The sequence below is a fragment of the Protomyctophum bolini genome (genome assembly GCF_963924005.1).
Source record: "Protomyctophum bolini genome assembly, chromosome: 4".
Taxonomy (NCBI): Eukaryota; Metazoa; Chordata; class Actinopteri; order Myctophiformes; family Myctophidae; genus Protomyctophum; species Protomyctophum bolini.
Window position 1 is genome coordinate 34475609 of NC_137865.1, and position 25660 is coordinate 34501268.

Below are 25660 nucleotides of genomic sequence, written 5' to 3' on the forward strand. Positions count from 1 at the left end.
TGCAACTATGTAAGGCAGTGGTTTTCAGCCCTTTTCAAATCAAGGATCATTATTTATTCAGCATTTGAGCCACGTACGGGTCACCATTTGATGAGATTTATCCCTCTCAGTCCCATGCAACATCATTTTGTTATCATTGGATAAGATTTCGTCCACAATTCCATGCTGTATTGATGTGGTACCATTAGGAGAGATAACAGGCAAATGTCGATCAAAATAACTAATTTGTGTAGACTTCTTGTAAATAATGCAGATGTTTAACAAGAATTTGTTAATGGTTAATTTGGTTACCAACTCTCCATCAATTAGCTGGGGACCACCTGGAAACCACTCAAACAGATGAAATCCACTGAAGCATTGCTACTTAGAGATTAATAAACACCAAACAACAGTTTGTCAATAGCAAAGTTTTGGTTTAATGCATTTCTTTGGGTTCTAATACATGTTTTCATTTAATCTGCTAGTCATTCATTTCATCGCTGATATCATTCTGCAGTTCATTAAAAAGAATAATATGTGCAGCCATGATGGAACCGTAAGCTCAACAAATGGCATATTATAAACGAACAAAAACTATTAGAATTAATAATGAAAATAAAAACGGATAGCTCGATTGGTAGAACATTTTCTCTGTTTAGCATATTAGAGCTACGAAATGGTTGATTACCAATACCGGTTGGATGCTTTGAAACATGTACTCACTCTCACTGTCATTTATAATGAAAACCTCCATAGTTAGGCGGGACATTGACGTGATATTTCAGTTGGTGATAAAAAGCATTTGGCACAGATGACCTTCATGTGACTCTAATTGAAAATCAACCTCGGGCCACGCAGAATTTGTCCATTTTCACGATGGTTTGCAGTTAATTGGACCTATACATTTTGTATCACTGTATATATCACTTTGCTAGGACTGTATATTTAATATTTTAGACTTCCCCCTCATTTTGATATAAGAGAATGTGTTCTGGAATGTTTTCCAATATGGCTGCCGATGCTCATGGTTAATCTTGGTGATACAAACTTGACATTTGGCACAGATCACCTTTATACACCCTAATTGATAATCAACCACGGACCACGCAGAATTCCTCAATTTTTCAAGATAGCCGCAAGTTTTCAAAATGGCTGCAACTGGGCCTATGTTTTGGACTATATCACTTTGCTGGGGCTGTACATTTTAGATTTCCCCCTCATTTTGATTACCTTAGAGTACGTACTGGAGGCCTTTCTACCAAGTAAGATCAAAAATATCAATTCAATATGGCAGCATATTGTCCAATATGGCTTCCTTCCGGGTGTTGAATGACACAACATTAATAAGCTAAATATGAGTGAGCCATCTAAAACGCTTTGCGCCAACCCGTAACGTCACTTATGTACATTTTATTTTTGGCGAAATGCTAAACACCTGATTATAGTGTGGGAGGGAGGAAAAGTATACCTTTTTACTGGTCCCACACCAAACGCATCGGAACCTCCTCTCGGAGTCTTAGCTTGCTTAGGATCCTTGGTGAATATAGTTTTCTGAAAAACCAGTTTCTATGTCAGTGGTGCTCAACCTTTTTCATGTCAAGGACCCCCAGAATTATCTGTATTTGGCCGCGGACCCCCATCTGAAAATATGTAGTTCCAGGGACCCCCAGAAGCAACAATTTGAGTTAAAAACTTTAGCTCTGAAAGAATATATATTCAAAGATTTGCACCACGTTTTCACGATAAACAAAATTAAGAAAAGCAAATCAATAGCTACAGTTAACATAATGCTTAAAACACCAAAAGGGTTCCCGTCCTGAATGGGTTAAGTGCCTAAATTGTAAATTGTGGAGCTAATAGCGGAAAGGGAGGTTCCAAACGGAGCTACTCCAGCCGAAAATAGTCACGCCAGGCTGACATATAGGTTAGAAATCCTACGTGACATATTGATATATTTGACATGAATAACCGACGTCAAACAATGTCCCGATAGATCGGCCAGGGCCGATACATCGTTCGGGCTCTATATAGTCCAAGACAGACACAGTATAGCCTATGTTAAACTATAGACAAATCCGCTATAGAGCAGCAGATGATCTTTCTAACGTCCATGTCTTCTCTAAGTCTCGTCGTTTTACTTCTTGCTGCGGTAGTTTGCAGTCACCACCAGGTAGCTGTCTCGGGTGAGGTCCTTGATGTTCGGGGTCTTGCCCCCAGCACAGGCGGGGGAGGAGGGGTTCTTGCCCCCAGCACAGGCGGGGGAGGAGGGGTTCTTGCCCCCAGCACAGGCGGGGGAGGAGGGGTTCTTGCCCCCAACACAGGCGGGGGAGGAGGGGTTCTTGCCCCCAACACAGGCGGGGGAGGAGGGGTTCTTGCCCCCAACACAGGAGGGGGAGGAGGGGGTCTTGCCCCCAACACAGGCGGGGGAGGAGGGTGTCTTGCCTACAGCACAGGCGGGGGAGGAGGGGGTTTTGCCCCCAGCACAGGCGGGGGAGGAGGTCGTCTTGCCCCCAACACAGGCGGGGGAGGAGGGGGTTTTGCCCCCAGCACAGGCGGGGGAGGAGGTCGTCTTGCCCCCAACACAGGCGGGGGAGGAGGGGGTTTTGCCCCCAGCACAGGCGGGGGAGGAGGGGGTTTTGCCCCCAGCACAGGTGGGGGAGGAGGGGGTCTTGCCCCCAACACAGACAGGGGAGGAGAAGGTGGTCTTGGAGATCTGTAGCATGCGACACGGGTCGTGTTTCAGCAGGTAGCTCTCGAACGTCTCCCATCCCCCACCCACACGCACCATCACGTGTTTGTTGTGCAACATCTGAATGGAAGACACAACGGACATGTGTTAAGACAATGAAATTCAACGCAACATGAACTATTACAATTTATCATTTATCAGTTTAGGCATTTGTCAAACACTCATCCAGAGTTACCTATAGATTATCACATCAGAGCTCTCCCCAGGTTGGCGGAGGGAGTGTAGAGCCCAGGATTACATTAGATAATTGACACTTGGTGAAAAAATGGGTTAAAAAATTGTGTAATTTTTTTTAAGTTAACAGTCCAAAGCCAAACAATAAAGTGAAGAAACCGTGAGATGTGAAAAAACTGTATACAAGATATATTTTAATTATGATCAGAGCTTCCGTTGCTCCAGACTGTGTGACAGAAGCATTTGTATTTTACTCATGATCAGAGCTTCCGTTGCTCCAGACTGCATGACGGAAGTATTTATATTTTACTCATGATCAGAGCTTCCGTTGCTCCAGACTGTATGACGGAAGCATTTATATTTTACTCATGATCAGAGCTTCCATTGCTCCAGACTGTATGATGGAAACATTTCTATTTTACTCATGATCAGAGACTGTATGACGGAAGCATTTATATTTTACTCATGATCAGAGCTTCCGTTGCTCCAGACTGTATGACGGAAGTATTTATATTTTACTCATGATCAGAGCTTCCGTTGCTCCAGACTGTATGAAAGAAGCAATTATATTTTACTCATGATCAGAGCTTCCGCTGCTCCAGAATGTATGAAAGAAGAAATTATATTTTACTCATGATCAGAGCTTCCATTGCTCCAGACTGTATGTAAGAAGCATATATATATTTTACTCAATCAGAGCTTCTGTTTCTCCAGACTGTATGACGGAAGCATTTTGAACATTGTAACAAACAGCCTCGCAACACGAGGCTATTTGGCTACGATCTACGATCCAAAGAATAGTCCCGCTGGATAAGGAGCGTGTGATAAATGTGAATCCGATTGTGTTGTGATTGTGATTGTGAATGTGATTGTGAATGTGATGTGATGTGATGTGATGTGATGTGATGTGTGATGTGATGTGATTTGATGTGATGTGATGTGATGTGATGTGATGTGATGTGATGTGATGTGATGTGATTGTGAATGTGATGTGATGTGATGTGATGTGATTGTGAATGTGATGTGATGTGATGTGATGTGATTTGATTTGATGTGATGTGATGTGATGTGATGTGATGTGATGTGATGTGATGTGATGTGATGTGATGTGATGTGATGTGATGTGATGTGATGTGAAGTGAATCCAGCATACAGTAATATGAAACATTCAGAAGGAATCAACCTAAAGGCCACAGGCAGGGCAAGGCATCCAATCAGAATCAATCTAGAGGCCACAGGCAGGGCAAGACGTCCAATCATCCGGCCCAGAGCCCCGGGCTCTGTGACTGAGGAACATAATGGCTCTCTGTGTCAGGGGGGAGAGAGAGAGAGAGAGAGAGAGAGAGAGAGAGAGAGGGCCCTGCTGCGCTGCTCCGCAATACATCCAATACAATACCTACTCAGCCAGCAATGCATGAAACATGCTATACAGACTCTATAGTGGGCACCACAGCTGCTCCAAACAAATTAACAGTGAGACTGTTGGACGTTCATAGGTGCGTTCATGCTAATATAATGTGTGAGTAAGGGTGTAACGATACAATTTAACAGCGATACGATACGTATCACGAATTCATGATGACATGGTTGACGGTGCGATACATGGACGATATTGGTTCATTATGGCGATACGACTATGATTCAATGATTTGAAATCGATACAGTATTAGCAGATACATTAAACATGTGTGAAACTTGTGGATAGTGCAGGTTTTTTAAGGGAAAGATTTATCTATTATGGATATAAATAAGTAAACACAGTGATTCTCTGGCAAATAGATGGACATTGTATTTGAACACATATGGACAAACCCACACCTTGACGTGAACAGAGAATACAAGCATTTATCGATGGACCAATTGTAGCTATTTGGAATGGAAAAGTAATCAAACCCATCTTTTTCTTTGTTCTTCTTAAAATTGCTACAATGCACAAATAATACAATAAAGGACCACTTCACCACTTTTCAAGGACACTTTGACACTAACTCAGGGGGAGCCCACAGGGATCTAACTTCGGTTCAAATCCGGCCACTCTACCCCTGATCCACTGCCTGCCTCATGTCTTTATGACAGGACAGTGAGTGGAGAAAGAATTGACCTTGTTCATCAAGCGAGCAGACAGAAATGTGTTCCGCATACGTTGGCTGCAGACGGACGGACATTGTTGGAATAGCATTAACAACAAATGAAAAGCCTCGCCGCGTCTCCACACACACAGAACAATGAAGAACCTCACAGTGTCTCCACAGAACAAAGCAGGACTTTCATCTCCAGCAGATCAGCAGCCAGTCAGCCTCACGCTGCCGAATGAGGCTCTGTGTGTGTGTCTGTGTGTGTGCGTGCGTGCGTGCGTGCGTGTGTGTGTAGGATCCACAGTTTCGACCGAGATGACAGACCTCATTGTTGTTGTTTCAACCCATTCAATGTGAACTGAATATAGAGTCAATAAGACACAGAGTGGGTGGAAGTGGGTCAGGAAAAGCGCACAGTCATCACGTTTCATCACCTGATGAGTCCCTGACTGTGTTGTACAAATTAATCCATGGCTTACATAACAAGAGGCTATTTCTCCTTTTAAATGTAGGGTAGCGTCGCAGTCCCGCTCCCGACCAGCGGCCCGGAAGAGAATTCCCCATACATTTTTCCCATAGACATTTTAGAAAGTATTTATTTAAAGACCCCTAAGCCTCGGACAAAGCCAACTCGGCTTCTTTCTAATTAATTGTTCGGCCCAAAAAAAATGCTTTATTGTCATGAGTTGTCACCATCCAAGTTGGCTTTGTCCGAGGCTTACAGGTCTTCAAATAAATACTTTCTGAAACGTCTATGAGAAAAATGAATGGTAAATTCACTTCTGGTGCCCTCGTGATTCTACACTACATGGCTCTCGAAGCACAGCAGCCACGTTAGAAATGGTAAATGGTGCATTTTAAAAAGCGCCTTTATCCAAGGCACTTTACATAGATTGTGCATTACATTCATCCATTCACACACACATTCCCATAACGATGCCGGAGGAAACCATGCAAGGCACCAACCTGCACATCAGGAGCAATTAGGGGTTCAGAGTCTTGCTCAAGGACACTAACTAACTCTGGGGGAGCCCGGATTCGAACTGGGAATCCGGTCACTCTACCCCTGAGCCACCGCCGCCAGAAAGACATTCACGGGTCCATTCTATGCATGTGTTTCCCTTTGCTTATTGTAAGTCACTCTGGATATATAGAGAGTGTCTGATGAATGTCTCCACTGTAGAATGTAATGAAGACATTCCCCACTGACCCTGATGAACAGCATCTTCTCTCCGACTCGATATCGACCTTGAGAATGTCTCTCCACGCAGAACCTGCTGGGACACCTGCACGGAGGCTCCTCAGTGATGTATCTCACCTGAAACACAAACACACACACACACACACACACACACACACACACACGCACACACACACACACACACACACACACACACACACACACACACACACACACACACACACACACACACACACACACACATGCATTTGTTGTATTACCATGTGTTGTTCTTGCATACTGTAAATCACTCTGAATTAAGAGGCATCTGCTAAATGCCTAAATTGTAAACTGTAAACACATTACACATCCATCTTCATCTTATAAACATATATAGATCCATTTATAGATCCATCTTATAGGATGTTGTTTCATTGACAAGGCCACAGCCAAGCTTGATATATACCTAAGTTGTGTGCCGCTGTTGTGGTATGATACTGTACATGTGAGCTTGTAGATCTGGTATTTATGATACATTGTGAGCTTGTAGATCTGTATATAAATATATCAAACATCAGTGTGTGTGTGACTCGGATGCCTATATTCGCCTATACAACTACAATTTAGAAACCCCACCTAGGGTACGGGCGCTGATGACACAGAGGAGAGAACCCGGGACCTTCTAGCTGTGAGGCGACATCGCTACCGTTGCATGTTGGAATTGTAACAGCTGAAATCAATACTATATCAGTATTACCATATTAACCATTAAGTGATGTATGCCCTAGGGCAGGTGTTCCCAAACTTTTTTGGACCAGGTACCCCTTTTGGGGTAGATATTTTTCCAGGTACCCCTGTATCACATATACAGACGTCTAAATGTAGACGTCTAAATGTAGGCGTCTAAATGTATACAGACGTCTAAATGTAGACGTCTAAATGTATACGTCTAAATGTAGACGTCTAAATGTAGGCGTCTGAATGTATACAGACGTCTAAATGAATGTGTACGTCTAAGTGTAGACGTCTAAATGTGTACGTCTTCTCTTATGGGGGTCCCTGGCATATCTTTTCAAATGGGGGTCCACGGGCTAAGTAGTGTCAATTTGGGGGTCCTTGACATGAAAAAGTTTGGGAACCACTGCTTTAAACACTTTAGCACTTTATGAACATGAACAAAATAGATGGGTCCCCCCTGGAACTCCCTCAGGTACCCCTGGGGGTCCCCGGACCCCACTTTGGGAACCACTGCCCTAGGGGGCACCACCACGCCCTCAACAAACAACAAGCGTAAAGGTTTGGTGAGACTCACGGCGTCGTCCAGAACGTTGCCGCTGGTCTTCTTGCTACATTTGGTCGGAGAGGGAGAGGAGGATGAGGAGGAGGACGATGAAGGTGGGGTTGGTGTAGAAACGGGGGAGGAGGAAGGTTTAGTGGGGGAAACAGCAGGAAGTGGGGAGGAGGAAGGTGGAGTGGGGGACACGGCAGGAAGTGGAGCTTTCTCCTCTTCCTGTTCGATCTCTTTCTCCAGTTGGATCAACCCTGGAGCCTCCACTCTGTACCTATAAACATACAACACAAATATACATCCGTCTTATAAACATTATAACGGTATGATACATTGTGAGCTTGTAGATCTGGTATTTTTATGATCTTTTGATCAACCCTGGAGGCTCCACTCCACTCACGCCGACCGCTCGGTGGGACGGTTCTTGTATTCTTGTATTTGTTTCACTGAGGATAATGTTAGAAATAAGTTTAGGGACAGGCATAGTTTTACTGAGGTTTAATATAAGTTTAGTTTTTTTTACATTTTGAGTGCACAGCACTTTGGTTCAACACTGGGGTTTTCATTAAACTTTATAAATAAAGTGGATTGATTGTCCTTAATCAAGTTTTGATTGGTTATAGAAAGGAAGGTATATAGATGAATTTATGTAATAAACACATCAACTGTAGCAGAATGCATATACATAATAAATGTAAAATATGAACGTAATAAACAGATCTTACTGAGACGCTATCCTCCCCAGCTGTAGCAGACACAGACACACCTCTCTGGGCTGTCTGTGGAGAACTGCACGGAGAGAAGAGACATACTGTACATGTTAATATACATCACAGAACATAATGTTCTACAATCTACATAATTGAGACAGAACATACATGTTCCATATGGCAGCTTCTACATGTCAACGTTTGTGATCAAAGACCACCATCATACATCACCACACATCACCACACATCACTGTACATCACCACACATCACCACACATCACTATACATCACCACACATCACCACACATCACCACACATCACCACACATCACTATACATCACCACACATCACCACACATCACTATACATCACCACACATCACCACACATCACTATACATCACCAGACATCACTATACATCACCACACATCACTATACATCACCACACATCACCACACATCACCACACATCACTATACATCACCAGACATCACTATACATCACCACACATCACTATACATCACCACACATCACCACACATCACCACACATCACCACACATCACTATACATCACCACACATCACCACACATCACTATACATCACCACACATCACCACACATCACTATACATCACCAGACATCACTATACATCACCACACATCACTATACATCACCACACATCACCACACATCACTATACATCACCAGACATCACTATACATCACCACACATCACTATACATCACCACACATCACTATACATCACCAGACATCACTATACATCACCACACATCACTATACATCACCACACATCACCACACATCACCACACATAACTATACATCACCACACATCACTATACATCACCACACATCACCACACATAACTATACATCACCACACATCACCACACATAACTATACATCACCACACATCACCACACATAACTATACATCACCACACATCACCACACATCACCACACATCACTATACATCACCACAGATCACCACACATCACCACACATAACTATACATCACCACACATCACTATACATCACCACACATCACCACACATCACCACACATAACTATACATCACCACACATCACTATACATCACCACACATCAGCACACATCACCACACATCAGCACACATCACCACACTTCACCACAGCACAGAATGAAGTGGGAATGACACATGTTGAACATTAAAACTGATGTGATTATATTAAGAGCCTAGTTAGTGAGTGAGTGAGTGAGTGAGTGAGTGAGTGATAGAGTTGTCAACAAGCCTGAAAATTAAGGCCCGGCCCCGCCCCTAACTGGGGCCTAATGGGCCAGCCCACCGCTCACGCATCCAACAAGCTTTGAACTGAGCAGATTGGACCTTCTGTTCAAGAGATAATGGCCAGAACATCTTGTAAAATGGCCACTTTCGCCGATTTTCAATCAACGTTTTTCTACTGAGTTTTGGCCATTGTCGGGTCAGGTAGGGTCGGGTTCGGGCAGAATTTGAGAATGAGGGAGTGAGTGATGGAGGTTATACAACACATAATAGAACTACATAACATCTACAGAACTCCACAGTGAGTGATGTATGTTACAACAACAGATCTCAAACATCTACATAACTCCACAGTGAATGATGTAGGTTCCAACATTACAACAACACATAATATATACATAACATAACGTCTACGTCACAACAACACACATGATGTGCATGAGAACCAACCTGCTGATGTGTATCTGCTGCTGACGTCCACACAGAGACACAAAGACAAAAAAGCAAAGTTTCTGTCACTGGGCTTATGTTCTGGTCAGTGGTGGGATGGGGACAACCCTATAGGCTATACTCTAACACACAGTGGTGGGATGGGGACAACCCTATAGGCTATACTCTAACACACAGTGGTGGGACGGGGACAACTAGGCTATACTCTAACACATAGTGGTACAAGCTCAAAACGTGTCGCAGTGCGACGCCTTTTGAGCTTGTAGTTTCGCTATTTTTCGTGTAAGGAGGTAAAAAGGGAAAAGAAACATTCAGCCTACAGTAAGGGGGAAAGGGGGTGGGGGGGATTCAGATTTTAAGGGGGCCAGTTTCGAATTACAGCCGTCCGTAGGTGCCCTTTGAAACTATACATCGGTGAGTGATGTAATGTTGTAGCTTACAAACCTTTATAAAACTACACTGTGGTGATAAGCTAACACCTCAAACTGGAGTACGAATAGGCCTTAACACTCACCTAAATCCTCTGACTCAAACAGGCAGGTTTCTCCAACGCCGACCTCTCGACACCAGCTCAGGAAGTTGGCCGTGTTGTCTCTGGCGAAGAACGACCCAGAGGGGGCGCTCTTTCTGCAGGGTATCCTACGATGGGGCAGGAGCTGCGCGTGCACACACACACACACACACACACACACACACACACACACACACACACACACACACACACACACGTTTGACACAGTGACACTGTGTCAAACGTAATAATACTGTGCCAAATGCCTTTCAAGAGATCTCTCGAGGTCACCTGAGAAAAATTTGATTTTAATATTGAATATTGTTTATGCCGTTTGCTTTGATTGAATAATTGATTGAACATATACTGTACGCCGAAATATAATTTCAATAGGGCGTGTTCTAAATAAAGTGTTGAAACATTATTGTAGTCTTATCCCTTGAGCTTTATCCTTTTTAGTATAATAGTATTAGTTTACTATAATTATATTAATACACGATAATCAACACAAACACTTTTTCAATCAAAGCGAACGGAATAAACAATATTAGTTTGCAATATAAGTTACAAGGCTGCATTCTGGAGCGTCATCTGTCGTGTGTGTGTGTGTGTGTGTGTGTGTGGTTTTATCATTGTACACTGTACAGAGACACCAAAACTGGTGAGCAGAAGAGAATTTGAGACGGTAGACAGCTTGACGGAGTGATGTTCCTTGGTGTTTAGTGCAGCACAGCACAGGTTTAAGGCTCACGCCAGCCAGCAGGCCGACGTACTCCACACACAAGGCTTACGCCCCAACTGAACAACCTTCATTCAATCCCAACTGGTTATAAAGAATCAGAATAAACATTTGCTCCAGACAGTGGCCTGCCACCCCCCTGGAGGGTATAATTTCCCCCAGATAGGTACGGGTAGACCCTTTGAACCACTGTTTATCTCTTAGCATGTAAATGTCCTTTGGGTGTGTCACTCAGGAACTGAACTCAAGACAAAAGGCACAGTATAAACAAGCCTTGCACCCTAGGGGTTCCGGCCAAGAACTTGAAGTGAAACAAGGTCTCAGGCAGACACCCCCAGATGACAGGATGCAGGATGAGCACATATTACTTATGAAATATGTAGAATTATGGAATTCCAGCCAAGCTGTCATTCTCTTGTATTATACCGTATTTGCACAATTATTTCCCACCACGGAGTAACCTCGCGTCAGACTATCCACCATCCACCTTGGAGGAAAGTCTGGTAAGATGGGCAGTGTCGGTAGGCCAATCAGAGGCAGGCGGGCGTTACCGTGTCTAGAAACGGACATAGATTGCAATCATGCACGCGCAGCACAGTGTTATTTAAGTTCAGAATGACATAAGATGCCATGTTTATAGCCTATTAATCCATTAATCCGCGCCGCGCTGATTATGATTGTGTTGTCGCCGCCTCGCCCCGCCCCGACTCTAGCTTTACACAACATTTTACAGGACTAATAACTTCCGGCATGGGCGGAAGTGACCTGTCTGCTATGCTTATTCAGCAGATTTATCTAGCACTACTGCCACGCTCTAGCCTGGAGGCCTGGGAGGGATTGTGTTCAAAGTAATAATATATAAATATTGTCGTGCTTAGGGCCTGAAGGCAGAGAAGCTGAGCCTCGGTGCCAAAATATTTTATTGCTTATAGAAATTCATGCTCGATAAATATTTAGATTTATGGGTAAAGACAAGTACAGCGGCAGACCAATCAGAGCTTCACGTGAACATGAAGCTCGACCAATCACAGAGCTTTGTGTGAATATATGTGTTCACCATCTGCTCAGGCTCGGGTTTCAGTTCACAATATTTCACACGTGCACAACTGCACACACACACAAACGCACACACACACACTGTTCTATGAGATTTATGTGTGTTGCTGAGGTGGTTTCATGCATACAGGATGTGTGTGTGTGTGCGTGCGTGCGTGTGTGCGTGTCTCTATGTCTATCTGTCTATGTCTTTCTCTCCCGCAGACATGGATGTATAAATCTAAATGTAATTGAAAGAATTTAGTGTGTAGGTACTGCGTGCGTGCGTGCGTGCATGCAACCTTCCTCCTCCGCTGAGAGGAGGAGGAAGGTACAGTGAGGTCATGGTGGAAGAATGCATGCAGTGTTTTTTGTGTTTTTTGGGGGATTTCTTCTCTTTCTGTCCAAAATGGAATGGAATGCTTTTCTACTGTGTGATCACCTGTCTACTGCCAGCATGTGTGTGTGTGTGTGTGTGTGTGTGTGTGTGTGTGTGTGTGTGTGTGTGTGTGTGTGTGTGTGGCTTCCATAACACCTCAACAGTGACAAAGGCTGATCACCTCCATGCCTCGCCCCATTGATTCAATAATTTGTTCAAAATTATATTAGGGAAAGCTGTATATATTGTATCATCCGGCAATATTGCAATTTATTGAATATCGTGATATCATATTGATTATAGTTAGTACTAGTAGTAGTACCCATTGTTGTGGACAGACAAGTTGTGGACAAGTTGCAAAGTTGCAGTCAGTGTTTTATTGTTTGGAGGAGGCTCCAGGTTCATTTTACTGGCCAGTTTGTGACACAAAAACCTCAACACAAAACACAAAAATACATATAATTCCAGTTTTTGCCTTTTATGGTTCTTTTTTTCATTTTCAGTTACAGATATCGTGATATATTGTTGATGAAATCTCTTGCAATATGTTGAATATCGCAATATATCGAATATCATGATATTATCATTATCGAGGGCCTAATGTCGCCACAGATATCGGGCAGTGGGCCAGTGATGTTTAGTCACTATTACAGTGCAGTGGGACAGTTCTATTAGCAGGAGTTGTATTCATCTGTCGGGGACTAGCATGCACGACACTAATTCATCTTTCACACTTGGTTTAGTGTGGAAATGCTTTAGTTAGTGGAACGGCTGCACCAGAAACACTGCATGACATTCATAACTAAAACACATCAACTATAATGTAATAAGTATATGGTAATCCATCTGTCTGTTGTCATTAGACCAGTTTAAATTAGATTAAAGATAGATTAAAGTTAGATTAAATATTATCTCTCTGCTTCCAAACCAACAGAACGAACAAAAAACATCAATCCATTTCCTGTGGGCTACTCTCTCTGCTTGAGTTATGTATGCTGTCTCTCTCTCTCTCTCTCTCTCTCTCTCTCTCTCTCTCTCTCTCTCTCTCCCTCTCTCTCGGGACGTCCACAATCAATAGGCCCCTTGTGTTAGAGCTGCTCTGTCCCACAGACAGACAGACAGACAGACAGACAGACAGACAGACAGACAGACAGACAGACAGACAGACAGAGTTTTACTCTTATTATGTACCCATCCTGTCACAGTCTCTGTCAGTGTGTGTGTGTGTGTGTTTGTCTATGTGTGTGTGTGTGTGTGTGTGTGTGTGTGTGTGTGTGTGTGTGTGTGTGTGTGTGTGTGTGTGTGTGTCTTTGTGAGTGGGCGTGTGTTTTGGGCGTTGGCTTGGCTCCAGCTCCCAGCTTGGCACACCTGGTTCCATTTCCCTAATCTCCCTCACCTGCCTGGCATCAGCTAATCATCCTCCAATCTATAAATGTTTGGTCTTCTCAACGCGCCTAAGCCAGATCGTTTCACAACCTCATGATATTCTGACCAGCTTCTTTGCCTTGCCTGCCTGCCACCAGCCTCAGCCTGCTCGACCACACCGAATATAGCAGATCTGACTACAAGCTCCTTTTTTTTCAATAAACACCCTTGGACTTTGACTTTGTTGTGTTCTGCTTTTGGGTCTGCCAGTTTTTACATATCGTGACAGTAACAATAAAGTATGAGTAATGTTCTCACAGTCACAGCCTAGGGTTGTCTCAGTCCCATTTAGGACTGAGACCAGATTCTAAAAATGTCCTCCAAATCATGTAGGCTAGTCTGGTAGCCAACAGGCTTCTTTTGTTTAAAGTGGGACATTTAAGATATAGTCTTTTTATTGTCCTAAAATATTGTCATACATTCATGAATCCACTTGCTGACCGCCGGCTGTCGGTATTGAGCAATTTGTTTTAAAATGGGTTTATATGTGATCCTACCTTAACATCCTATATGAGGCAAGATTTTCACATTTTCGCCTTTATATAGCATTGCCCAAATGTGCCCAAAATGTGATGACATTTAATCACATTAATTTTGTGATGACGGCTATGGCTGTTTTTAGCCCAAGGAGTGTTTTTGTGCAAAACTAATGCTTGGAATGGATTCAGAATCATGAAAACCCCCTAGTTTGACATGTCACATGCTACTTAAAGCATAATGAAATGTTGAAATGTTTTATTTCCCCCTGCACTTGCCTTGCTGCCCACCTGCAAATAGGTGTATCTCCTCCTGTCCTGTCTGTCTCTATCACTGTGGTCCGTCCATGACGCCGTGTCCATGCACGTTTATGACAGTCTATTTAGATTGCCTCGCTAGTCGCTGCAGTGGCTGGGCTGTCAACTGTCAATTATATGAATGTGCAGCCTAAACCTTAACGTAGCCTCATGTGGCACTGGCACTGGTGGTGGTCTGGCCGAGTTAGCCTACCTATCTCTAATGCAGTCCCCACTTGCGCTGGCACGGCACATTTGGCATTTGAGCGACGCGGCGGGTTTACGAGGAGGAGATTGCACATACCGTAACTCCATAAAGACATCGGCCTGCTGTAGATTAGGCTACAGTAGGCTACCCACGTTGGGAGACTTGACTCTCTGCAGCTGCAGCAGTTCACTCTGCAGTCTGCACTACTCTCCAACATCCCGTTATGAAAATATTCCAGGCAGCACAGGCAGCGCAAATCCTCACATGTATGCGCTCATGCAAAACACATTTGTTTAAATGGCTTAAGCTATCTAACTTGCAACATTGTTTTTTATTGCGCGATTTTAATTGCTTGTACACTTGTAACACTTATATCCTACCAATATCCTACCAATTTCATATGACATGCCTTTACAAAAAAAGATTTTTTCACATATAATATATATTAGTTTTATTTATTAGTTTTATATATATTTTAGGAGTGAATACATACACTATATGTTTAGATGCCTGTGACAGCCTGTCAGCTGGTCAGTCAATGCTGCTCCGCTTTTCTACGACAGAAAAACAGGTGAGGACAAAGCCCAACCTGATGTGATTTTTGTCCGGGCGCACGTTGAAGTTCAAGGTTTTGCGGAAATGATAAATGCCGAAAATTGCTGTAATTCCGGCGTGCACCCATTTTTGGCATACACCGCATTGATAAATGAGGGCCTAGGCTGAGTGTCTGTGACTGTGACCAGCTGATGGTCGTTGACGCTTAATTCATGCATCAAGGAAGGCAATTATGTTTCTGCACTGTCAACACAAACCACCTGGTAATAATAGTACGGTTTACATCTGATTAACACAATTCAATTCAATTTCAATTCAAAGGGCTTTATTGGCATGAGAAAACATACGTTTACATTGCCAAAGCAGAAAGAACAATACAACAATACAGCAATACAATCAAAACAAAAATTATGTACTTTGAAGGTCAGAATCTTCAATAGATCAACTTCTGTGTACCAAGATAACTCGATGCAGGTATAGTGCAGGAATATACACAATTATTAGTCTTTAGGGTGGTTGTGTTCCATTTGATATCCTTCTCCTATCACAGCAACTCACAAATCTTGCTGCTGTGTTTGCACATTGTTGTACTTCGCCCAGCAGATATGGGAGTTTTTTGTCATTGGTCATGTTTTCAAAATCTCCGTGTGTGGTTGTAATCTGTGGGAAGTATGTGTCTCTGATGTCTTGGTACAATGGGCAGATGGTTAGGAAGTGTAGCTCGGTTTCCACTTCGTTTAGTGTGCAGTGGGTGCATAGTCTGTCTTCTCTCGGGATACAGGTCTGCCTATGACGGCCTTTCTCGATCGCGAGACTGTGCTCACTGAGTCTGTACCTAGTTAAGATTTTTCTTTGTTTTGGGTCGGTCACGGTGCTCAGGTATTCTGCCACTGTGTATTCTCTGTTTAGGGCCAGATAGCATTCTAGTTTACTCTGCTTTTGTGTTGCTTCTTTCCAATGTGTCAGATAGTTTTCCCTTTGCTGTTTTATAATTTGGTTTAGTCCAATGGGTTTTCTATCTCGTGGCTCGGTTTGTGTTTGTGCCCGGAGTTCCAGGGCTAGCTGGCTGAGGGGGCATCTCTCTAGAGTTTCACTGTGTGTGAGTGCCTTGTTATGGAGTGCATCTAGGTCACTTTCTTTTAGGTGGTTGTAGAACTTAAGTGCTCTCTTTTTTATTTTGATTATGAGTGGGTATCGTCCTAATTCTGCCCTGCATGCATTATTTGGTGTTTTTCGCTGGGTACGGAGAATGGATTTGCAGAATTCTGTGTGTAGGGTCTCGGTTTGGTGTTTATCCCATTTTTCCAGGTCATGGTTTGCTAATGGTCCCCAGATCTCGCAACCATAGAGGGAAATTGGTTCTATCACCGAGTCCAGTATTTTAAGCCAGGTTTTAATTGGGATGTCTATTTTGATGTTTCTTTTGATGGCATAGAATGCCCTTCTTGCCTTGTCTCTCAGGTCCTTTACAGCTTGGTTGTAGTTCCCTGTGCTGCTGATGTTTAGGCCAAGGTAGGTATAGTTTTTAGTTTGTTCTAGTGGGATTGTATTTAGGAAAAATTGGTGGTTTTGGCGGCTGGGCCTTTTTTGAAATATCATGATTTTAGTCTTGGTTAGGTTCACTGTCAGGGCCCATGTCTGGGAGAATTTGTGTAGGAGATCAAGTTGCTGCTGTAGTCCTTCCTTGGTTGGGGACAGCAGCAGCAGGTCATCTGCGTAAAGTAAGCATTTGATTTCTGTGTTTGCCAAGGGGATGCCTGGAGCTGTAGACTGTTCTAACGTTTTTGCTAATTCGTTGATATATATGTTGAAGAGTGTTGGACTCAGGCTGCATCCCTGTCTAACACCACGGCTCTGGGGGAAAAAGTCTGTGTGCTTTTCGCCTATTCTAACTGCGCATTTGTTGTTGGTGTACATTGATTTTATGATGTCATAGGTTTTTCCCCCAATGCCACTTTCCAACAGTTTGTACATCAGACCCTCATGCCAAATTGAATCGAATGCTTTTTTGAAGTCGACAAAGCAGGAGAAAATTTTGCTTTTGTTTTTGTTTATTTGGTTGTCAATTAGGGTGTTGAGAGTGTAAATGTGGTCTGTTGTGCGATATTTTGGTAGAAAGCCAATTTGTGATTTGCTCAGGACGTTGCTTTCTGTGAGGAAATTTAGAATTCTGTGGTTGAGGATCATGCAGAGGATCTTTCCGAGGTTGCTGTTTACACAAATCCCGCGGTAGTTATTTGGGTCATATTTGTCTCCAGTTTTGTGGAGTGGCGTTATCAGCCCTTGATTCCATGTGCTGGGGAAAATCCCAGAACTGAGCACAATATTTAGGAGTTTTAATATGGCCAGTTGGAATTTGAGGTCGGTGAATTTTATCATTTCATTTAGAATTCCGTCTGCCCCACAGGCCTTCTTGGTTTTAAGTGTTTTTATTTTGTCTTGTAGTTCTTTTAGGTTGATTTGGGAATCTAGTGGATTCTGGTAGTCTTTTATGGCTGACTCTAGGTTTTGTAGTTTATCTTTTATTTGTTTTTGTTCTTTGTTCTTCTCGATTGGGCCGAAGAGGCTCGAAAAATGATTTACCCATACATCTCCATTTTGGATGGGTAATTCGTCCTGTTTTAGCTTATTAAGTCTGTTCCAGTTTTCCCAGAAGCTGTTTGTCTGTATGGAGTCCTCAATGTCTTGCAATTGGTTTCTAACGTGTTGGTCTCTTTTTTCTCTTACTGTGTTCTTGTATTGTTTCAGTGTTTCCCCATATTGGATACGTGTGTTGTGGTTGTCTGGGTCTCTGTGTTTTTGGTTTGATAGTTTCCTTAATTTTTTCCTGAGATTCTTGCAGTCATTATCGTACCATTTGTCATTCTCAACATTTTTTCTGGCTTTCTTGTTTGATACTTTTAGGTTTGCTAGTGAGGCTGTAAGTTCGAATATATAATTGAGGCCTTCTACTGCCCTGTTTACACTTTCACTGTTTTCTTCAAAGGTTTTTTCTAGGAACTGGTCCAGTTGTGATTGGACTTGTTTTTGTCTAATAGCATTTTGGAAGGCTTCTGCGCTATGTTCCTTCCATTTGTAACGTTTTCTTATATTGTGTAGTTTGTTTGGCGTTTGTTCTTTGTGTCTGTGTGTTGATCTGTTTAGATAGGCTGTGGTTCTGTTGTGGTCTGACAGGGGTGTTTGCGGGCTGACTGTGAAAGCTCTGAAAGATGCCAGGTTCATGTCAGTGATAAAGTAATCTACCGTGCTGTTTCCCAGGGATGAGCTGCATGTATATCTACCGAATGAGTCCCCTCGGAGTCTACCGTTAACGATGTACAGACCCAGTGAGCGACAGAGCTGTAGTAGTTGTGACCCATGTTTGTTTGTAGTTTTGTCGTGGTTGAATCTTGGGGGACATGTTGGGGAGCTGATGTTTTCCCCTCCTGGTAAGTGTTTGTTTCCCTGTGTGTTGAGGGTGTCAGGCCCATGTCCTGTTCTGGCATTTAGGTCTCCACAAACTACAATGTGACCTTGTGCCTGGAACACAAACACAAACCTGTTCCAATGTGTTTTGTTGTTGTTGTTGTTGCTGTTGTTCAAACCAATCTGATTCCAAATAGAATTAGGCCAAAACACTAATGAGATTTGTTCTCTTCCAGTGAACACAGCCTCTCAGTAAACAGAGCAGCACGCTCTCTGCTGAGTCAACTAATTACATCTCAGACATGAAAGGTCCGTTATTATCATGTTAGGGTCATGGCAAGGTCATGATTATCATGATTCTGCAGCAGAATCTGCCAGCAGCAGCTCCGATTAGCCTACTACCTGAAAACGAAGTGTGTGCCCGTTAGTGGACACACTAACACATCCACTCTCTACTAGAGTTAACAGACCACATCCACTCTCTACTAGAGTTAACAGACCACATCCACTCTCTACTAAGAGTTAACAGACCACATCCACTCTGGGTTAGAGTAGAATAGAGTATTGCCGTTTTGGCGTGCCTCTGGAGCCTCCTGGCTGTTATATATATGTATATTTAGGGTATAACTGTAGGGTACCTTGCCGTTGCAGCGTTATAAACAGGGTAACAGCGTATAACCAAGGTATAATTCGGGTATAGGGTACCTTGCCATTTGGGCGTGCCTCTGGCGCTTCCTGGCTGTTTTGTCGGAACTTGTCCTGCAGAGTCTCCGCCAGACGACACAACAGGAAGCCGTTGTCCAATTGGTCCATGAAGCTGTCAGCTGTGATGTCACTCAGCCCTGATTGGACAAAACATGAAGCTGTCAGCGGTGATGTCACTCAGTCCTGACTGGACAGATCAGCAACTTATTTCTTCTGTGCAACAGTATAAAAGTATTCAATCAATCAATCAATTAATCAATCATAGAGGGCACGGTGGCACAGTTGGTAGTGCTGTCGCCTCACAGCTAGAAGGACCTGGGTTCGATTCCCGCTCGGGACGCTATGGGTGCTGGCGGCGTGTTTCCTCCTCCGTGTCATCAGTGCCCGTACCCGAAGGCGGGGTTGGTGAAAGGGCCTTTCTGTGTGGAGTTTGCATGTTCTCCTCGTGTCCCCTAGGGTAGGTACCCTCACAAAAAACATGCAGTAATCCTGGTCACTAAACTGCCTCCCCCTGGCCAGCCGGGGCGCCTGATGGAGGGGAAAGGAACTGGTTGGAATAACGTGTTCCTTCCACGCGCTACGTCCAACCAGGGAAACTCCCCCCTGCAGTGTAAAGGAGCAACTTGGACACTCAGGCATGAAGGAAGCATGAGTTCAAGTCCGTTGCTCTCCCCTTGTCCCCCATATATGGGGACTAGGTTGGTGGAGGGTGTGTAGAGCCCAGGATCACATTAGATGATTGACACAGGGGTGAAAATGGGTTACAAAATCGTGGGATAAAAAAAATATATATATTAAAAAAAAACAATCATAGTTATCGTTGTTGTTTTCCAATTCAAATTGGACAAATTTGTTCTCAATCTGTATATTTTCAATCAATCAATCAATCAATCAATCAATCAATAATAAATAATAAATCAATCAATCATCAATCAATCAGTCAATATCGTTACAGTTATTATAGTTGTAGAGCATCTGTATTGTCGGGAAGGACAAGCTCACACGTTGTGAGCTTGTAGATCTGATATTGTTGTTCTATTTTATAGAGCACCTAAGTCTGACATCACTTTCAGTATAGAGGGTGCCAATACACAGGTTCATTTTATTTGCATTGTAATCCCCATAGGGCGATTTTAAGTCGCTTCATATAAGAACTGTGTTTGAAAAATAAACCGACCACCCCGGTCTTTCTGTCAGGGGAGTGGCTGTGTGTCGTTAATGATGTCCATTCATATTTGATACAGCCATGTTTCTGGAGAAAATTGAATTAATGTGGCCGCAAAAGCCTTGAAACTACATATGAAGGCAATGTCGCTGCTAATATACGTCACGCCCAGCTGTCAACACATTGCGTTCCTGAGATTCCTTGTTGACGTAAGCTCAGCTGGTGGTGACTCGACTCGTACTAACCACGAAACATTAAATATCAATAAAATAAAAATATTAAAATTAACGTAATTAACATTCAGTTTCTGTTGTGCGACGGGCAGATGCAGCAACCCCGCCTACCCGGAAAAGTAGTCTCTGGGTTGTTTGACTCGTTTATAACGCTTATTTTGTTACTCTTTGGGTATATTTGTACATTTCCACCTTCAGTCGATGCTTCATATCCATATGAGTGAAAAGGCCGGGGTGATCGGTTTATTTTTCAAACACAGTTCTTATATGAGGCGATCTAAAATCCCCCTACGGAGATTACAATGCAAATAAATGTACATGAACCTGGGGACTGACGCCCTCTACTGACAGTGACGTCAGGACTTCGGTGCTCTATAGGGAACTAGGCCAATACAGCTGGACACCAATACACGTGGCAAGTGGAGATCAGGGGGTCCTAAAGTTGTTGTCGGTGTTGTCGGTACAAACGTAACACTCAAACAGAAGTGAAGATAGTGAAGTGCTCACCCAGCAAGCTGTTGAGCCACTGCGCCAGGTCTTCCTTCATGGGCAGCAGACTGGCCTCGTGCCTGCTGGTCAGCCACTGGCTGTACTGCTGCATGTCAGTCAGTCCGGGAGAAGAGCTGCATTTCTGCTGCAGCATGTCTGGTTGACCTGGAGAGGGGCAGCATGTCTGCTGCTGCACGTCTCCTCCAGCACCAGGACACATGTGCTGTTCCATGTCCTCTCCAGCACCAGGACCCATGTCCTCTCCAGCACCAGGACACATGGGCTGTTGCATGTCTTCTCCAGCAGCAGGACTCATGGGCTGCTGTGTGTCCTCTCCAGCACAAGGACTGATGTGCTGCTGCATGTCCTCTCCAGCACCAGGACTCATGTCTCCTCCAGCACCAGGATCCATGTGCCGCTGTGTGTCCTCTCCAGCACCAGGACTCATGTCTCCTCCAGCACCCGGATCCATGTGCCGCTGTGTGTCCTTTCCAGCACCAGGACTCATGTCTCCTCCAGTACCAGGATCCATGTGCCGCTGTGTGTACTCTCCAGCACCAGGACTCATGTCTCCTCCAGCACCAGGATCCATGTGCCGCTGTGTGTACTCTCCAGCACCAGGACTCATGTCTCCTCCAGCACCAGGATCCATGTGCCGCTGTGTGTACTCTCCAGCACCAGGACTCATGTCTCCTCCAGCACCAGGATCCATGTGCCGCTGTGTGGGACTGGGAGAGCTGCACATGGTTCTGGTCCTGCTGCTGCCGGTCTCACTCTGTGTGGAGAGAGAAGAACAGAATGTCATAATAACATTTTAAAAAATGACAGTTTGACATGCATGCATTAGGCCCAACATACTGTCACACCCAACACAACATGCATGCATTAGGCCCAGCCGCCCAACATGCTACTGTCACTCCCAACACAACAGCCTACAGGGGTGCATGTGTTTGGTCCGACCTACTAACAGTTCCGACAGGCATTAGTCCGACACCCTAAACCCAACCCTAAACCTAACCTCACAGGAAGCCACAGGTTAGTTGTAAGTTGTAACCTGCCACAGGTTAGTTGTAACCAGAGTGTTGAGTATAGGAGAGTAGCGACACGCTTTGATCTCGCCGCAAAGCGGGCGCCTAATGGACATTTCTCCTATGGCTGGAACTATCCCATTGAGATGAGAATGAGCACTTCCGCATTCCATTGTTACAATGGGAGTCAACTCTTAGTGTCACCACTCTCTTACTATAACTGTAACTCTCACATGTCAGGAGCCACGGATTAGTTTTAACCTGCCACAGGTTAGTTATAACCGGCCACAGGTTAGTTTTAACCTGCCACACATGTCAGGAAGCCTTTGTAGGTTTTGTGACAATATATAATAGTTTAGTCTCATTTTGTTATAGCCCAATATCGCAAACAATGTGCCAATAAAGGCCTGTGCATAAAACACGACAATATTGAAGGAAGCATATCTGAAACCAAGGAGTGCAGTTCAAGTATATAACAGCACATGAGTTAAGTTAAAGTAAGTAAACGGTACGTATATGCATACATAAATGAGAATGTACTGTATGTGAGATTGTGAGAGTGCCAGAATGAATTATGTCCGTACGGCTCCTCATAAGCATGAATAAACATATTATCAATGGATGTATGAATGCATATTATTGTACAGTACAGTACAGACTAACACTTGTGATACCTAAGACGTCCACACACGTCCTATCAAATAAAACCGCACAGGGTGCCTGGGACGAAAACGGGATCACTAAAATCCATTTTTGACAGCGGCCGTTGCTAGGCAACACCTTAATGGCTGGTGTTGCAACTCTAGATTCAACCCCATTATAAAAAAATCTAGTGTTGCAAATTGTGGCTATGGGTATAGCCACAATTTGCCTTTGCCAATTTCCCTGATTACCAACTCCAATAAGCACCCTGCAAAACCTTCTTGATTCTTCTTTGGGTCTGTAACTCCGAGATTGTACATAATGTGGTTCCATTTGTACACTCTCTGAGTTAAATTATACACTGAGGAGTTCAAAACAGTGTTGACGGGGTCCCAGATTGATAATCAGAGTGGTAGACAGAGTATATAAAGGTCAGAGACAGAATGGTAAATGGTGCATTCGTGTCCGGGTAGCTCAGTCGATAGAGCTCTTGCCTTTGAACCTGCACAACTTCCTGGGTTCGATCCCGGGCACCGACGCTAACTCTGAGGGAGCCCACAGGGATCGAACTGGGAACCTCACGATTCCCATTCTCTCTACCGGCCACTCTATACTCCCAGATCCACTGCCTCCCGAGTCCCTAGAATGTCAGAGGAATCTGGAGGAACAGATTCACAGCGGTGTGGGTTACAGGCCAGTTCCTCCTGCCAACACTCATACAGTAGGACTATAGTCTGATTAAAGGACTGGAAGCCTGATCTGGATCAGCATTCTGTCACTCAGCCAGCACCCACTTAGCACGCTGCAACCAGCACCCACTCAGCAACCCTGCAGCCAGCACCCACTCAACACCCTGCAGCCAGCACCCACTCAGCACCCACTCAGCACCCTGCAGCCAGCACCCACTCAGCACCCTGCAGCCAGCACCCACTCAGCACCCTGCAGCCAGCACCCGCTCAGCACCCACTCAGCACCCACTCAGCACCCACTCAGCGCCCTGCAGCCAGCACCCGCTCAGCACCCACTCAGCACACACTCAGCACCCTGCAGCCAGCACCCGCTCAGCACCCACTCAGCACCCACTCAGCACCCTGCAGCCAGCACCCGCTCAGCACCCACTCAGCACCCTGCAGCCAGCACCCGCTCAGCACCCACTCAGCACCCTGCAGCCAGCACCCACTCAACACCCTGCAGCCAGCAGCCAGCCAGCACCCATACTCAGCACCCTGCAGCCATCACCCACTCAGCACCCTGCAGCCATCACCCAGCCAGCACCCACCAAGCACCCAGCCAGCACCAACCCTGCAGCCATCACCCACTCAGCACCCACCCAGCACCCAGCCAGCACCAACCCTGCAGCCATCACCCAGCCAGCACCCACTCAGCACCCACCCAGCACCCAGCCAGCACCAACCCTGCAGCCGTCACCCAGCCAGCACCCAGCCAGCACCCACCCAGCACCAACCCTGCAGCCACCAAGCACCCAGCCAGCACTCACCCAGCACCCACCCAGCACCCACCCAGCACCCAGCCAGCACTCACCCAGCACCCACCCAGCATCCAGCCAGAAACCAGCCAGAACCCACCCAGCACCCTGGCCTGCAACCAGCACCCAGCCAGTGTCAAAATGGAACTGTGTTCTGTGTTAAATCATCTGAGGATCAAGGATGCTCTTCACAGGCTTGAGGAGGTTCCAGGGGGTCCCACCCAGTCCCAGCACTATGAGCCCTATCTTTTCCCCCGGCTTATGCCTAAACATTTGTTAGTGCACAAGATAGGACTATTGTGAAATTGCTGATCTACTAGCTTGATCTGCTGGGAACTGTGAAACAGATTTGAATCATTCTTATGGGCGTCCCGGCTGGCATAAACATCTTTTCAGAAGGCTAGCTGGTCCGTGGCCAATAACAGATGTTGTGGGATTCCTTTACATGAAGAGGTTTGAGAGAACACAGCCTTATAGGTGAAAACAACATGTCCTGTGCGTGCGTGTGTGTGTGTGTGTGTGTGTGTGTGTGTGTGTGTGTGTGCGTGCGTGCGTGCGTGCGTGCGTGCGTGCGTGCGTGCGTGCGTGCATGCGTGTGTGCGTATTTGTATATACTTGGTCCACAGTGACACACAGGTGCTACATTCCCACATACAGAGTCCAGACAGGACAAACCTCTCTCTCTCTCTCTCAGACCAGAGGCCCATTCTGCCAAATTTCTTCTAACAGTTATCATAAGATGTATGTTTTTAAAAGACGTATGTTTCTGTGTCAGTGGTTAAAAGACATATGGTTCTGTGTCAGTGGTTAAAAGACATATGGCTCTGTGTCAGTGGTTCTCAAGCTATTTCATGTCAACGACCCCAGGAATTATGTATTTGGTCGCCGACTAAAAAAGAAATTCTGCCAGGCACCCCCCACTGCCCCAGAAGCAAATATTTGAGTTTAGAATGTTCGTTTAAAAAAAACATGTATGGATTTTGTAACAATGATGGTTAAA

The 25660-nt window shown here is 44.6% G+C and overlaps 1 protein-coding gene across 2 annotated transcripts in view; it reads right to left on the bottom strand.

Annotated features, from left to right (window-relative positions):
• Window positions 1-403: 403 nt before the first annotated feature.
• LOC308314389 (uncharacterized protein) overlaps window positions 404-25660 on the bottom strand; it is a 31595-nt gene continuing 6338 nt past the window's right edge. For both annotated transcript variants that reach the window (XM_080762006.1, XM_080762007.1), the window contains exons 2-8: window positions 21523-22279; window positions 19618-19754; window positions 10397-10538; window positions 8171-8234; window positions 7470-7719; window positions 6188-6295; window positions 404-2788 (exon numbers count right to left, since the gene is read on the bottom strand). In XM_080762006.1, the coding sequence (XP_080618132.1) occupies window positions 2114-2788; window positions 6188-6295; window positions 7470-7719; window positions 8171-8234; window positions 10397-10538; window positions 19618-19754; window positions 21523-22249 (2103 nt within the window). In that variant the 5' untranslated portion in view covers window positions 22250-22279 and the 3' untranslated portion in view covers window positions 404-2113. The remainder of the gene's footprint in view (window positions 2789-6187; window positions 6296-7469; window positions 7720-8170; window positions 8235-10396; window positions 10539-19617; window positions 19755-21522; window positions 22280-25660) is intronic.